Here is a 17336-nt window from a genome sequence, read left to right as displayed (position 1 = left end):
CTTGTCCTGAAACCCACAAGAGGAGAGGCAATTCTTAATTTAGTCCTAAGTGGAGCACAGGATCTGGTCCAAGAGGTGAATGTAGCTGAACCACTTGATAATAGTGACCATAATATAATTAAATTTAACATCCCTGTGGTGTGGAAAACACCATCACAGCCCACCACAGTAGCATTTAATTTCAGAAAGTGGAACTATATGGAAATGAGGAAGTTAGTCAAACAGAAATTAAAAGGTACAGTGCCAAAAGTGAAATCCCTGCAAGCTGCATGGAAACTTTTTAAAGACACCATAATAGAGGCTCAACTTAATTGTATACCCCAAATTAAAAAACATAGTAAGAGAACCAAAGAAGTGCCACTGTGGCTAAACAACAAAGTAAAAGAAGCAGTGAGAGGCAAAAAGGCATCCTTTAAAAAGTGGAAGTTAAATTCTATTGAGGAAAATAGAAAGGAGCATAAACTCTGGCAAATGAAGTGTAAAAAATATAATTAGGAAGGCCAAAAAATAATTTGAAGAACAGCTAGCCAAAGACTCAAAAAAGTAATAGCAAACAAATTTTTAAGTACAGCAGAAGCAGGAAGCTTGCTAAACAGCCAATGGGACCACTGGACGATTGAAGTGCTAAAGGAGCACTCAAAGACGATAAAGCCATTGTGGAGAAATTAAACCAATTATTTGCATCAGTCTTCACAGCTGAGGATGTGAGGGAGATTCCCAAACCTGAGCCATTCTTTTTAGGTGACAAATCTGAGGAACTGTCCTAGACTGAGGTGTCATTAGAGGAGGTTTTGAAATAAATTAATAAACTAAACCGTAATAGGTCACCAGGATCAGATGGTATTCATCCAAGAGCATAGGCGGTGAGTTCTATGGGCCCATGGTGCCTGGGCACAAGGAATATTCCTGGCCCGGGCTTGGCTCCAGCAATATTTGAGGCTGTGTCTCTCCCTTGGCCCGACCTTCTGCCCCGGGCACTCCACCCTGCGCATCCCTGAGCAATTTAAAATGGCCCGGGCCCCCTCACCACCACTGGCAGCGCAGTGGAGCTGAGTGGCTTCCTGCCTGTTAGCTTCACGTGGCTACCAGCCCATTGCTGTGGCCCCTGGGTGGGGTGGGTCTGGGTCTACTTGCACTGCTCCCACTCCAAGCGTCCCTGCAGCCAAAGGGAAGCTGCGAGGGCAGTGTCCGGGGTTAGCAGAGCACGGAGGCTGCACCCCTCACCCCCTGCCCCAGCCCAGAGCCTGCACCCAGCAGTCAAACTTCATCCAGAGCCTGCACCCCAGACCCCCTTCCCCACCCAAACTCCCTCCCGGAGCCCAACCTCTCACGCCTTCTACATCCAAACTCCCTCCCAGAGCCTGCACCCCAATATCCTGCCCCCACTCAGGGCCTGCACCCCAGACCTCCTCCCCGCAACCCAAACTCCCTCCCAGAGCCTTAGGCAGGTGGGGGGGCAGAGTTTAGGGATGCAGGCTCTGCGTATTCTGGGCACCACCAAAATTTCTACAAACCTGCAGCCCCTGCCCAAGAGTTCTGAAGGAACTCAAATGTGAAATTGTAGAACTACTAACTGTGGTATGTAACCTATCATTTAAATCCGCTTCTGTACCAGATGACTGGAGGATAGCCAATGTGACGCCAGTTTTTTTTAAAAAGGCTCCAGAGGTGATCCTGGCCATTACAGGCCAGTAAGCCTAACTTCAGTATCAGGTTTAAGAACAGAATTATCAGACACATAGATGAACATGGTTTCTTGGGGAAGAGTCAACATGGTTTTTGTAAAGGGAAATCAAGCCTCACCAATCTATTAGAATTCTTTGAGGGGGTCAACAAGTATGTGGACAAAGGGTATTCAAAGGATATAGTGTACTTAGATTTTCAGAAAGCCTTTGACAAGGTCCCTCACCAAAGGCTCTTAAGCTTCATGGGGTGAGGGAAGGTCCTCTCATGGATCAGTAACTGGTTAAAAGATAGGCAACAAAGGGTAGAGTTCGGAATGGAGAGAGGTAAATAGTGGTGTACCCCAAGGGTCTGTCTTGGGACCAGCACTATTCAACATATTCATAAATGATCTGAAAAAAGGGGTAAACAATGTGGTAGCAAAATTTGCAGATGATACAAAACTACTCAAGATAGTGAAGTCCAAAGCAGACTGTGAAGAGTTACAAAGGGATCTCTCAAAACTGGGTGACTGGGCAACAAAATGGGCAAAAAAAAGATGAAATTTAGTGTTGATACATGCAAAGTAATGCACACTGGAAAACATAATCCCAAGTATACATCTAAAAGTATACATCTAAAATTATGGGGTCTAAATTAGCTGTTACCACTCAAGAAAGAGACCTTGGAGTCATTGTGGATAGTTCTCTGAAAACATCCACTCAATGTGCAGCAGTGATCAAAAAAGCAAACAGAATGTTGGGCATCATTAAGAAAGGGATAGATAATAAGACAGAAAATATCATATTGCCTCTATATAAACCCATGGTATGCCCACATCTTCAATAATGCATGCAGATGCAGTCACCCCATCTCAAAAAAGATATATTGGAATTGGAAAAGGTTCAGAAAAGGGCAACAAAAAATGATTGGGGGCATAGATCAACTTCAATATGAGGAGAGATTAATAAGATTGGGACTTTTCACCTTGGAAAAGAGACGACTAAGGGGAGATATGATAGAGGTATATAAAATCATGGTTGGTGTGGAGAAAATAAATAAGGAAGTGTTATTTACTCCTTCTCATAACGCAAGAACTAAGGGTTGCCCAATGAATTAATAGGCAACAGGTTTAAAACAAACAAAAGGAAGTATTTCTTGACACAATGCACAGTCAACCTGTGGAACTCTTTGCCAGAAGATGTTGTGAAAGCCAAGACTATAACAGGATTCAAAAAAGAACTAGATACATTCATGGAGAATAGGTCCATCAGTGGCCATTAGCCAGGATGGGCAAGGATGGTGTCCCTAGCCTCTGTTTGCCAGAATCTGGGAATGGGCTGTTCTGCTCATTCACTCTGGGGCACCTGGCATTGGCCACTGTCAGAAGACAGGATACTAGGCTAGATGGATCTTTGGTCTGACCCAGTGTGGCTGCTCTTATGTTCTTATATAAATGGTACCTAGAGCAATATATAGGTTTCTATTTCATTTGTACTATATACAGTAACTCCTTGCTTAACATTGTAGTTATGTTCCTGAAAAGTGCAACTGTAAGCGAAACAATGTTAAGCGAATCCAATTTCCCCATAAGAATTAATGTAAATGTGGGGGGTTAGGTTCTAGGGAAAATTTTTTCACCAGACCAAAGACTATATATATATATAGTCTAGTGTGGTATATACTAGACTATATATATATAGTCTAGTAGTATACTATATATATATATATAGTCTACTATATATATATATATACACACACACACACACAGAGTATAAGTTTTAAACAAACAATTTAATACTGGTACACAGCGATGATGATTGTGAAGCTTGGTTGAGGTGGTGGAGTCAGAGGGTGGGATATTTCCCAGGGGATGCCTTACTGCTAAATGATGATCTAGCAATTGGCTGAGCCCTCAAGGGTTAACTCATTGTTGTTAATGTAGCCTCACACTCTACAAGGCAGCACGAATGGAGGGAGGGGAGACAGCATGGCAGAGAGAGACAGAGACACACACCCTGCGTATGAGAGAGAGAGATGCGCATTGCTCCTTTAAGTATGCTGACCCCACTCTTAAGTACATTGCCTTGTTAAGTTAATCAGCAAGCTGAGATGGCAGCTGCTGCCAGGAAGCTCCCTCTGTCCTGAGCCCTGTTGTGTGTCCCCCCTGCTCTATGGAAGATGGGGAAAGCGGGGTGCAGGAGCAGGGTGGTGGGGGACACCCTGACATTAGCCCCCTTCTTTCCCCCACTCCCCCACATAGCAAGCAGGAGGCTCTGGAGAGCAGCTCCAAGGCAGAGGGCAGGAACAGCACATGGCAGTGTGGAGAGGGACAGCTGAACTGCCGGCAGTTGATAGCCTGCTGGGTGGCTGGCTGCCGCACAGGGAATGGGGAGCTAATGGGGGGCTGCCGGCCCCATTATAACGACGTTATAAGGGAGCATTGTGCAACTTTAAACAAGCATGTTCCCTAATTGATCAGCAACATAATAATGAAACAGCGTTAACTGGGACGACTTTAAGTGAGGAGTTCCTGTAAATCTAAGTGCTAGATTGTGCCTTTTTGCCCAGTCCTGAGCTAGGGATGATAAGTAGATTATAGCAGTAGCCCCTGGAGACACTGTGCCTCAACAACATCCCGCTGTGGAAGAATTTCTTCCTTTCTTCATTCTTGCACTGGGGGATAGTAATTTGTTATTGGCCTATCGGGGTGCTGGAACAATTTGTATAGTGGGGGTGCTGAGAGCCATCGAACCAAACTGTAAACCCTGTATATGATGGAAACCACTTCAAGCCGGGGGTGTGGCAGCACCCCTATGCCCCTAGTTCCAGCACCTATGTGGCCTATGCCAACAGCAAATTACAGAACTCCCTCTGTACTCTAGTATGTTGAGAATCAGAATCAAAGCTCCATCCACTGCTGGGTGGGAAGTAAGTGGGTGCTGTGCAGCCAGAGCCAAGGGCTAGGTAGCCCACACAGCAGTACAAGGGGGATTCTTACTTCTTACTTACTTTCCTGCACCTGTAGTCCAAATTACAGTTTAGCTCCAAATAAATAGTCTAGCTAATGAGCTATAGCGGTAGCTATGCCACATATTTACTGTGAAGTCATTCTGTTTGTTTTTTTTAATGAACTACTTCTCTGTAAATGGAGGTTCACTGTTTTTAAAATAGCCGTTTTCGCATTGGGATATATTCAAACACTTCTGGACTGCTAGTATAGTTCACTCTAAACACAGTTTCACTGTGGCATATCTGAGATCCCTGTGATTTCCACTGTGTCCATGGTTATATATCTAAATACATTTCATCTGTGAGATTTGAATCTGTGGCAAAAACACAATATTCTATTCTAATTTCTAATTATCTTCCATTATGAAGATTAAGAAAATGTTTAATGAGGGGGCGTGGGAAAGATAGAATAGACGTGGGAAATAATTAGCCACCCACAGAAATGTTTTGTCATTTAGTTACCGCAGGAGTTTGTGTTCTCCCGTATTCTGCAGCAATCACCCTATTGTTGAAGGAAGCAAGAGGCTCAATACTCCCTGCTTTCTTACTTTTGTTTCCAGTTAGATATGGAATTAACATTCCCTAACAGATCTCGTCTGTTTCCTCTTGTTTGACAAAGGAGCTTTATCATAGTCTGGCGGTAGGTCCACTGGAGTTAAGCTCGAGACTAGGTTACTGTTTAACAACTGACTTTTCTAAGTGTTCCAAAATCCATATGCTTACTGAGGTTGTCTTGAAAATCACTTTGCTGCATAGAGGTCCAAGGTAGGGTCGGTGGTCCTAGTCTGAGGTCATCTGAGCAAGGGGTTTCTGAGATACAGCCATCTTAAAAAATCATGGAACGCCAAAATGTTACAGTGCTTATTTTTGCGCACATGGTGTGTGTGTGTTTGTGTATAACTATTGCTCTGATCTTCATGTGTGTGTGTATGTGTGTGTAACTATTTCTCTGATCTTCCTCAAACTGATATCATCTGCTCAGAATTGGTCTCAACTAGTTTCCAGAACCCACTGCCCCTTTGAGGGAGGAATATTTTAAAAAGTACTCCAAGAAAAAGTTGGATCTACCATGTGGCTCAAGCTGAGCTGGTAAATCATAGAAAGTCATCTGCACATGTGCAGGCAGCCTGCCCTCAGAATAAGTAGGGAGCTGAAGGTGATAAGTTGTGGTTACTGGAGCCACACAGCACCCCTTTACTGTGAGTTTGAGTCCTGCACTTGGCAGTTTTCTGAGAATATGTTATGGTGAGTATATGAACAGGTATAGTACAAATTAGCAGCTCAGAGCCACTGTTTGGTTTTGTGTTTTACTGTAGAATTATTTTAATTTCTGGGTTTGTGAAATATGTTACTAAAAATATAAATGTTGATTTCTTCATAGTGAAAGACAAATCTGAAAGACCAGAAAAACCTGAAAAGAAAGAAAAACCCATAGGTAATTATTTCTCTTCATGATCTCTCAATACTTTTCAGGCCTGATTTCTCCACTCCCTTGCACATCATATAGTCCTTTAAACCTGTGAAAAGTCAGCGTAAGCACTGTGGGCCAGATCCTCAGCTGGTGCAAAGCAGTGTATGTCCATTGAAATCAGTGGAGCTATGCCAGTTTACACTAGCTGAATGTCTGGCCCAAATACCCTGATTTGGTTGCATTTTACACACATGTTGCACAGGTGATGATGCCTGCATCAGATGCAAGGGAGTGGAGAATCAAGCCCAGTACGTTTTAATGATACGATAACCTGCAAGTATAAAGTATATTAAATATGGGTATTCAGGTAAAACATGGCGTATTCTCTGATTATTTTCAAAGATAAAATTTAAATAAAGTTAGTGAGGTGGGAAACATGAAAAAATGTTTAACATTAGATGTTTAACATTAGATAAGATATTTTTCCAGTCCCTGGAAAAATCATGGAGCAGGTCCTCAAAGAATCAATCCTGAAGCACTTACATGAGAGGAAAGTGATCAGGAACAGTCAGCATGGATTCACCAAGGGAAGGTCATGCCTGACTAATCTAATCGCCTTTTATAATGAGATTACTGGTTCTGTGGATGAAGGGAAAGCAGTGGATGTATTGTTTCTTGACTTTAGCAAAGCTTTTGACACGGTCTCCCACAGTATTCTTGTCAGCAAGTTAAGGAAGTATGGGCTGGATGAATGCACTATAAGGTGGGTAGAAAGCTGGCTAGATTGTCGGGCTCAACGGGTAGTGATCAATGGCTCCATGTCTAGTTGGCAGCCGGTGTCAAGTGGAGTGCCCCAGGGGTCGGTCCTGGGGCCGGTTTTGTTCAATATCTTCATAAATGATCTGGAGGATGGTGTGGATTGCACTCTCAGCAAATTTGCAGATGATACTAAACTGGGAGGAGTGGTAGATACGCTGGAGGGGAGGGATAGGATACAGAAGGACCTAGACAAATTGGAGGATTGGGCCAAAAGAAATCTGATGAGGTTCAATAAGGATAAGTGCAGGGTCCTGCACTTAGGATGGAAGAATCCAATGCACCGCTACAGACTAGGGACCGAATGGCTAGGCAGCAGTTCTGCGGAAAAGGACCTAGGGGTGACAGTGGACGAGAAGCTGGATATGAGTCAGCAGTGTGCCCTTGTTGCCAAGAAGGCCAATGGCATTTTGGGATGTATAAGTAGGGGCATAGCGAGCAGATCGAGGGACATGATCGTTCCCCTCTATTCGACACTGGTGAGGCCTCATCTGGAGTACTGTGTCCAGTTTTGGGCCCCACACTACAAGAAGGATGTGGATAAATTGGAGAGAGTCCAGCGAAGGGCAACAAAAATGATTAGGGGTCTAGAGCACATGACTTATGAAGAGAGGCTGAGGGAGCTGGGATTGTTTAGTCTGCAGAAGAGAAGAATGAGGGGGGATTTGATAGCTGCTTTCAACTACCTGAAAGGGGGTTCCAAAGAGGATGGCTCTAGACTGTTCTCAATGGTAGCAGATGACAGAACGAGGAGTAATGGTCTCAAGTTGCAATGGGGGAGGTTTAGATTGGATATTGGGAAAAACTTTTTCACTAAGAGGATGGTGAAACACTGGAATGCGTTACCTAGGGAGGTGGTAGAATCTCCTTCCTTAGAGGTTTTTAAGGTCAGGCTTGACAAAGCCCTGGCTGGGATGATTTAACTGGGAATTGGTCCTGCTTCGAGCAGGGGGTTGGACTAGATGACCTTCTGGGGTCCCTTCCAACCCTGATATTCTATGATTCTATGATTCTAAGGAATAAGCAGATCTGCAACATAAGTATTAGAGAATAGGACTAATGAATTAGTTTGAAAAACACTTTGAAGATGGATCAGTGCTAAATAAATGTAAATCATTACATTCTTTTCAAACATCACTAAAAAATAACAGGTTTTGAAAATACAAGTGTGTGTGTGCTGTCTTGTAGGCACAGAAGTGCATGCATACATTTCTGTATGCCTGAATAATGATATGCCCCCATATACCAGATGTGTACAGGTGTTTTCACATGCACATACCCAGTTTGGTATGCAATTGGTCATGATGTCAGATATGCGTAGGCATATTGGGTATTTGTGTATGTCAATTAAGCATGCACAAATGCCTGGGTGCAATTGTTCATGCCTAACTTTGAAACATGGGATCCCACACTATAAAATATTCCAGTGGGTGCATTGTGGAGGGATTATTGCCTGACCTGGATGTGTTTAGAAGTGAGAGACAGAAACCCATTCACAAGAATGTACTTTATTTTTATTTGTGAAATGGAAGCTTAAAATAAAACAAAGCATGGTAGTTATTATGCCCTCACAATTACATGTGTAATTAAGCAGAGGGTGATTTTATCATTAGTAGCCAATAAAAAATGTTGTTGTTTTTTTATCCATACTTCAGAAGCAACTGCATAATTAAAAAAAACAAACAAAAAAATTACCCGACTGCAGCATTCCTAGGGCAGTTGTTCAACTTGTCAACTCTGTTAGCTTCGCTCTTCTTGATTAGCTACTCTCATGGTACCACTGTTGTGCCATCAAGGCAGGTTGTATTGCGATAGGGATGGGAAATGAAAACAAACATGGGAGACCTTAGAGATGGTGCGTTCATCTGTTTACAGACTCTGCTCTCATGCTGCATACATTTTGACATCTTGAGTGGTCTCCGTGATCTCTCCAGATGCCCACTGTCATATGAACTACTTCATTGGTACCTTTTAACTGCAGGAGATGACTGTTCTATGAAAATGCCATTAAAATAAATCCAAAGCACAAAATCTACTCACATGCCCTTTATGTTGATGAGTTATAATAATAAACCCCCTATCATTATTATACTTGAAAGTCCCAAAAAAAAGTACTTGCCTGAGGTGAGTGGGAAGGTAATATTTGTACGTCTGGATTATTCTATTTTTTCCATATAAAAATGTATAGGTACCTTCCAGTATAATTAGATTTCAGTGATTTCATGGACCTTCACTTCTTAAAGATCTTCACCTGGAGGTTAACCAGCTATGGATGTGCTATTGACAAAACTGCTTTTGGCTGAAATAATTTGAACACATAAACAAAGCTTAGCAAGAGTCAACAAGTCTCACCAGCCGTGAAGCTGGCATTTAGTAGAATCACATCTTTGGTTTTGGCATGACTGGTGAAAACTAAACACTCTTTTATTTCACCTCCACTTTTTGTTTTTTCACCTTCTAAAAACAAGTCAGCCTGAGACAGAGCTTTGCTATTATCTTCATTTAACATGGGTTTACACATTGAAAATAGCACAATGATGTCCTGAGGTGAATGTGTTCATTTTCCGAATATTTTTATTGCGAAAGTGTCTATGCGGTGGTAAGAACGGCAAAATTGCAATCTGGGCACAATTTGTGAATTTGTCAAACTTTGCATGAACCTCAGTGTTTGCATTCTTACTATTATTACTATTGGAGCAGATCTAAGATTGTAATAGATTTTAAGGCCAGAAGGAACCATTATGATCATCTAGTCTGGCCTCCTGCATAAGTTAGGGCATAGAATTTCACTCAGAATTTCCTGCGTCAGGCCCATAACTTCTAGTTGAGGTAGAACTACTCATTTATTTTATGCTCCAACCTGTGCTTGGTGCTTTTAGAGTAGGGGCCTGTATTGTGTGTCTGTAAAGAGCTTACAGTGTAATGGTTCTGTCCTACAAACATCTACTGTCCAATTTGATGTTACTTGACTTACAATATCAATAAATCTTTTTCCTTAGTAAATCCTTTTACTTTTTTATTTTTTTGTTAAGCCAATTGTGTGATCAGTGCTGTTCAATAGCGGGGGAAAACTCAGTCCTTATAAGAATCTTATAATGTAAATGGACAGTGAAATGAAAGTCTCTAAAACTGCCACAAGGGGTTTTTTGGCTGCTGGTAGAGAGAGGAACCACATTGGAATTTCCAACTCTACAACCACCTTTGGGCTACAGAATGTGACTCGGGCTACTGGCTAAAAAAAAAGAAGAGAAGTTCCATGTAGTGCCTGGCCTCTTTATGGCTAGTTCTCTCTCCATCTCCATATATTAATGATGTACTATATGACTGTTGTTACTTTGCACTACTTCCAACCAAAATGAGGGCTTGTCTTAATTACCGGGGAGATCAATGCTGCTGCAATCGATGCAGCGGGTGTCAATTTAGTGGGTCTAGTGAAGACCCACTAAATCAATGGCAGAGCGATCTCCGGTCGACCCCGGTACTCCAGCTCCCCAAAAAGTGTAGGGTAAATTGACCAGAGAGCATCTCCCGTCGATGCAGCTCAGTGAAGACATTGGGGTAAGTCGACCTAAGCTATGTTGACTCCAGCTACGTTATTCATGTAGCTGAAGTAGCGTAACTTAGGTCGACTTACCCCGATAGCAAAGACAAGCCCTGAGTGTAACTCTCAGCTGTGAGGTGTCTCAGGCCATGGAACTCTATTCCAAGGCTGCCTTCAGTGTGCTCTCTTGCAAAGGATCATGCAATGTCAGTGAAACATAACTTTCCTCCTGAGTAGAGCTTTAAATGAGAACTCCGATGAACTACATCCATAAATGTCACAAAATGTGAGCTCTCTAATTTGGGGACAACCTTGTGAGTTGAAGTGAATGGTAGCTGAATGTGCCCAGTTCCTTCTTCACACAATCAGGCCCCAGCAGCCAGGTGTCAGTTGAAATAGTTTTTTGCTTACTCATTTCATCTGAACTCTTTGTCTTTTTAAATAAGTACAATATTGTGTCTGTTTATTTGTAGTTGCTCACAAAACCAAACCTGAAAAACAGGAGAAAGCTGAAAAAGCACCTCCAAAAGGTAATTATTGATTAGTTTTAGATTTAGTATTATTTTATGGTTTTTCTTTTTTCCTTTTTGGGGTGTGGAGGTCTGTTTAGAGTGTGTAGTTGTTTCAGAATGACTTCTTTGATGATAAACTAATCTTTCCTCGGGCCTATTTGGCTAGGGTTGCCAGGTGTCTGGTTTTTGACCGGAACGCTGGGTCGAAAAGGGACCCTGGTGGCTCTGGTCAGCATTGCCAACCAGGCCGTTAAAAGTCTAACAGCTAGTCCCTACCTATCCTGGCACCGCACTGCATCCCAGAAGCACCCAGCAGGTCTGGCTCCTAGGCACAGGGGCCACAGGGCTCTGTGCACTGCCCCTGCCCCGAGCACTGGCTCTGCACTCTGATTGGCTGGGAACTGCAGCAAATGGGAGATGGGGAGGCGGTACCTGCGGGTGAGAGCAGTGCGTGGAGCCTCCTGCCCCCCGTTACCCCCCCCACCTAGGAGCTGGACGTGCTGGACTCTTCCGGGGTGCAGCGCGGAGCCAGGACAGGCAGGGAGCCTGCCTTAGACTCACAGAACCACTGACCAGGAGCCTTCTGAGGTAACCCCATGCCCCAGCCCTAAGCCTCCCCCAAACTTGGAGCCCCCCTGCATTCCTAACCCTTCATCCTCGGCCCCACCCCAGATGTCCACACCCCCAGCCGTAGCCCTCACCCCCCACTCCGCAACCCCCTATCCCAGCCCAAAGACCCCTCCTATGCCCTGAACCCCTCATCCCTGGCCCCACCCCAGAGCCTGCACCCCTAGCCCAGAGTCTGTACTCCCTCCTGAACCCCACCCCCTGTCTCAACCCACAGCCCTCTCCCACATTCCAAATCCCTCAGCTCTACCGCTCAGCCTGGAGCCTCCTCTTGGACCCAAACCCCTCATCCCCAGCCCCACCCCAGGCCCTGCACCCCCAGTGGGAGCTCTCACCCCCTTCCACACCCCAACCCCCTGCTCCAGCCCATTGAAAGTGAGTGAGGGTGGGAGAGAGCGAACCACCAAGGGAGAGGGAATGTAGTGAGCAGGGGAAGGGGCCTCGGGGAAGGGGCAGGGCCTCAGAGAAGGGGCAGGGCTAGGGTGTTCGGTTTTGTGCGATTAGAAATTTGGCAACCCTATATTTGGCTAAAGGCCTTGAGCAGTTCCTATCTTAAGTTTTGTACAACATATTTCTTGCTTAGTTCTCCTGTTTTGTAATACAAGGAGTCCATGAACCATTCTTGCGTAGCTAGAGTAATGAGCAACTGAGTATTGTGTTTTTGTTTCTTGTTGTCCTCTTCTCCAAAACTGGATTCAGGGATTTGACTGTAACAAAGGCTTTCTCACTTGTATCAGTTTTCAATTTAGTGGAGACTCTTCTGAGATGGTGTTTACCATCTCTTGCTTTGTGTCTTGTCTTATATCCAAAAATAGCTGTTCATTTTCTTGCTTTTACTTATTGCAACAACCTTTTTGTTCCAGCACATGATCTGTGCAGTTTTTCACTGATAGAAATTGCACTTTTTCTCTCTAGCAAGGCAAATATGCCTTGGATAAAATGTACGTATCTTCCAATTACCACACATGTTCTGGGGCAACAGGGCATGTGCGGGTGGGTTTCTGGTATTCTTTCAATTGAAAATCCTATCTTTAAATACACTTCAGATAGGAGACTTTCCGAATCCATTTAGCCTCCTCCACCAATTCATTTTGTTGACCATAGCATTTATAAATCTTTGATGATTGACTGTGGGTTCCTGCGTATTTACTTTTGTCTTAAAGTCTTTGCTTTCTGGGGACCAGATGCTGCTGTACTGGGTTGGGTTAGGGTACATCTTCACTGCATAGACAAGCTGGGCTCATAACTGGGTTTTAGCCGCCATCTCCTCTCCCTTCCCACCCACACGGAAAAACAGCTGACTTGGTGTTAGACGTGCATTAATCCAGGGCTATCTGATTTGGCTGGGAATATCAGTTAGACTGAGCCTGGGCTCTGATTTAACTCTGTCTGGTACCCACTTATTTCGCCGTGATGACTCAATCAAAATCAGTCAAGTACTGATTGTCCTACAATGGCCTTCCCAAAATTCCCTCCAAAGGACAGACAGCGTCTCCTGCAGTTGGCACAACTGAGTGAAAATGAATGCTAGAGTGTATCCAAAGAACCGTGGGATATGCCCCAGACACACACAAGTGAGTGCAGAATGAATGAGGACATAACGTGGGTAGGGCTTTGTAGTGCAGACACTCGCACCCATGCTAAATTAACCTAGGTGCTTAGACTTTGGTGCTGATCACCCAAATTGACTCTGTAACGAAGACGTAGTCTCTAATCTTTGTCTCTTCCTTATTTTTTAGTCAGACTAGGATTAGATCTGGAACCATTAATATGCTAATAGAGTGAAAATGGGCTCTCGGAAATTAATTTTGCTTGATTTTGAAGCTGTTCAAACACAGTGACACCGTGGATTGGAATGTTTGAATCAGACTTTATTAGGTTCACCTTCCGCTAAGGAAAGGTGTGGAAAAAGGAAATGGGAATGGAGAGAAAAATGTGAATGAAAACGTGAATATAATAATAAAAGGCAGCCACTATCTGCTATCTCTTTGGGGGAAGAGATACAGCTGGGATATACTATCCTAAATGTGTAGCACAAACTTCTCCTTAGCTAGAAAAGTATGTTTTTTAAAATTGAATTGCCCTGAAGTAAATCAGGGGTGGTCTTCATAGAAAATAAAAATTCACAAACTCAGTTTAGTCTTGAGAATGCAAAAAACCCCAGCTGTCTCCATCCCAAACTCCATGAGGTTCAGACATCCCTAATGTATGCTCTGCCTGTCTATCCATCTACTTTTTGATGTATTAGATGTGCCCATGACTGGTCAATATATTTTGTGAAGAGTTCTGTGTGGTTAGCGGTTGGCGCTTTGGCTGTATTAGCATCCCATTTCTCTCTAAGAGATTGTCTACACTTAAAACGCTGCGGTGGCACAGCACTGCAGTTGTAGCAATGTAGACATGATCTTCATTGATGGGAGGGATTCTCCCGTCAGCATAGGTAATTCACCTTCCCAAGGCGTGGTAGCTAGCTTAATGAAAGGATTCTTCCGTCCACCTATCACTGTCTACATGGGGACTTAGGTTGGTTTAACTACACCACTCGGGTGTGGATTTTTCACACCCCTGACTGACTTAATTAAATCGACCTAATTTTCTAGTGTACACCAGCCCCAAACCCTGAGGGAGGATTCTGTGCATCAACAGTTCCTGTGGATCTGTTTAGGGCACATCTCATTCATTTTAGCTGCCCCTCCCTCAAACACATTTCCTGCATCAGTGTGTGTCAGGCCACTTCTCATCTTATCTGAGGTTTGTTCTGTGTCACATCAGCTGCCAGTAGTGCTAAGGGTCATTCCAGCAGCTGGGGATCACTGGGGCATGAGGATGCCCAGACAATGAATGTAATTCTAGCTGCAGGGAAAGATTGTGGTGTAGGAGCCATTATGATGGTTCTAAACCATTTAAAATTCCCCCTACTCATAGGAGATCCTCTGAAGGTTCATGCATCCGATGAAGTGAGCAGTAGCTCACGAAAGCTTCTGCTCAAATAAATTTGTTAGTCTCTAAGGTGCCACAAGTATCCCTTTTCTTTTTGCTGATACAGACTAATACGGCTGTTACTCTGAAATCTGAAGGTTGAGTAAGCAGACTTCAAGGTAGCTTTTTTTCCCTGATAAAGGGGCCCAAGAACGTATATTGGCAAGAACACCATCTAAACACATCAGCTAAAAAGCATACACCCAGGAAACCATAGCATTGAATGTCCATTCCAGAGTGGAATGTGTTAAAAGAGAATGTCGCTGTTATTTAGCTGCCACTTGAATGAAGTGAAGATAACTTTCAGGGCTGTTTTGTTTCTGTAAAATATGACTTAATGGTAATCAGGAAGGAGAGAATCAGAGTAGAATATTGATATGCTTCTGTGTTGCAGAATAAAACCTCATGGAAAAGTGATTTAAATCTGCATGCCACCTCGGAGTTCTGTTTGATAGCTGCTAAAACATCACCAATTTATATGTGTGTAACTAACTCATACAACCCAGAACCTTTTTTTAAAAGAGGGAAATGTGAAGTAAACTGTAAATACATGAAATAGACATAGGTTCGCAAGATGTGTCATGATCCTGTGATGTGTTTTGGCAACTCTTTTTCGTCAGTTTTCACAGCAATTTTTGTAAAGAAAAGTATAATTTTTATTCATTTTAGTAATTCAAAAAGACAAACCTGAAAGAGAGGAAAAAGTTGAAAAGAAAGCTCCTCCTAAAGGTAACTGTTCCTTTTCATTACATTTTAATTTTACAACATTTATGCTGAAAAGTTTAACCTTTATTTTGAGTAAGCAGAGAGTGAATGTGTATGAAAGTAAGCGATATACTGGGAATTTTTAGTAAATAAAATATACTTGTTGATCTTCTTTAAGATAGTACAAAAAATAGATCGTTGAAGATAATCAGAATAAAACCATGTGCAACTGTATCACAGAAAAAGTCGAGAGCAGGCTTACTAAGTGTCACTTACAAGATCAGCCAGGAATTTTAGCAGGGGTGTTGGAACAATTTTTATAGTGGAGGTGCTGAAAGCTATTGAACCAAACTGTAAGCCTTTTATATACTGGAAACGACTTCAAGCCAGGTAGGGTGACCAGATATCCCAATTTTTTAGGGACAGTCCCAATTTTGGGGGCTTTTTCTTATATAGGCACCTATTACCCCCCACCCCCTGTCCTGATTTTTTACACTTGCTATCTGGTCACCCTAAGCCAGGGGGTGCAGCAGCACCTCCAGTATCCCTGGTTCCAGCAGCTGTGAATTTTAGGGAGTGTTGTGACTTTGTTTGGAGTTAGGAATTGGCTGTTGTATGAACAGTAGTTTTCTGGTGTCATCAGTAATTTCAATTTCCATATTGTTAAAATCAGTTTAATAGGCCCAGTGGTTGGTTTAGCGCAGAGGTGGGCAAACTACGGCCCGCGGGCCACATCCGGCCCATGGGACCGTCCTGCCTGGCCCTTGAGCTCCACACCGGAGAGGCTAGCCCCCGGGCCCTTCCCTGATGCCCCCCCTCCCCTGCAGCCATGCGGGCAGTGCTCTGGGCGGCAGGGCTGCACGCTCCTGCAGGGTAGCACGGCAGCAGCACAGTTGCCAGACATGCTGCTCTGAGCAGCATGGTAAGGGGGTCAGGGGGGTTCCTGGGAACAGCCAGGGGACAGGGAGCAGGGGGCGGTTGGAAAGGCATGGGAGTCCCAGGAGACCTGTCAGAGCGTGGAGGTGTGGATAGGGGTCGGGGCAGTCAGGGGACAGGGAGCAGGGGGGGTTGGATAGAGGCGGGGCAGGGGTGAAAGGATTTACCGGTATGCTGGAGTACTGAGTGGGGGTGTGGCCTCAACCGGAAGAGGTGGGGCCTTTAAATCAAGATTTAAAGGCCCCCGGGCTCCAGCTGTGGCTGGGAGTCCCAGGGCCCTTAAATCACCCTGGAGCTACCTGCTGCAGAGGCGGCTGGGAGCTCAGGGCCCTTTAAATCACCGCGGGAGCCCTGCTGCCACTACCCGGGGCTCCCTGCAGTGGCCAAAAGGGTCGGGGGTCTGGTGGCAGGGCTCTGGCGGTGGTTTAAAGGGCCCGGGACTCCCCACAGTGGCTGGAGCCCCGGCCCTTTAAATCACTGCCGGGGAAGCCTGTCCAGCACGGTGTACCAGCTTTTGCCGGTAGGCTGTACCGAACCGTACCGACTTACTTTCACCTCTGGGCGGGGGGTCCCGGGAGGGGGCGGTCTGGGAACAAGGAGCAGGGGGGTTGGATGGGTTGGGGCATCTGATGGGGGCAGTCAGGAGGTGAGATGTGGGAGGGGTCAGATAGGGGGTGGGGCCAGGCTGTAAGGGGAGGCACAGACTTCCCTACCTGGCCCTCCATACAGTTTTGCAACCCCAATGTGGCCCTCGGGCCAAAAAGTTTGACCACCCTTGGTTTAGCTGGAATTGCTGTACCACCGCATTATGGGAGACATGAATTTTGCAGCAACTTCTAGAGTTCTGCCTTAAGGTCAAATAACCTTGAGAGTTTCAGAAGCAGCACACTTGGAGAGGGGTAAATTCTACCCTCAGGCACATGCTCTCAGCTCCCATCAACTTCATTTACAGGCACATAAACAGAATTTGGAGCTTGGGCTCTGAAAAACCAGGTTAATTAGTGGTTTCAGAGTAGCAGCTGTGTTAGTCTGTATTTGCAAAAAGAACAGGAGTACTTGTGGCACCTTAGAGACTAACAAATTTATTTGAGCATAAGCTTTTGTGAGCTACAGCTGAATGCACTGAATGCATCCG

At 44.4% G+C, this 17336-nt stretch overlaps 1 protein-coding gene across 25 annotated transcripts in view; it reads left to right on the top strand.

Annotated features, from left to right (window-relative positions):
* The window catches only part of TRDN (triadin), a 303373-nt gene that overhangs the window by 95956 nt on the left and 190081 nt on the right, over positions 1–17336 (top strand). For 21 of the 25 annotated variants that reach the window (XM_074948349.1, XM_074948339.1, XM_074948354.1 and 18 more), the window contains exons 8-10: positions 6056–6109; positions 10916–10972; positions 15230–15289. In XM_074948349.1, the coding sequence (XP_074804450.1) occupies positions 6056–6109; positions 10916–10972; positions 15230–15289 (171 nt within the window). The remainder of the gene's footprint in view (positions 1–6055; positions 6110–10915; positions 10973–15229; positions 15290–17336) is intronic. The other 4 variants (XM_074948348.1, XM_074948350.1, XM_074948347.1 and 1 more) reach the window with 4 other exon arrangements.

Source organism: Natator depressus, chromosome 3 (assembly GCF_965152275.1).
Source record: "Natator depressus isolate rNatDep1 chromosome 3, rNatDep2.hap1, whole genome shotgun sequence".
NCBI lineage: Eukaryota > Metazoa > Chordata > Testudines > Cheloniidae > Natator > Natator depressus.
The sequence above is the reverse complement of the archived record's forward strand: the minus strand, read 5'-3'. Positions and strand labels throughout refer to the sequence as shown.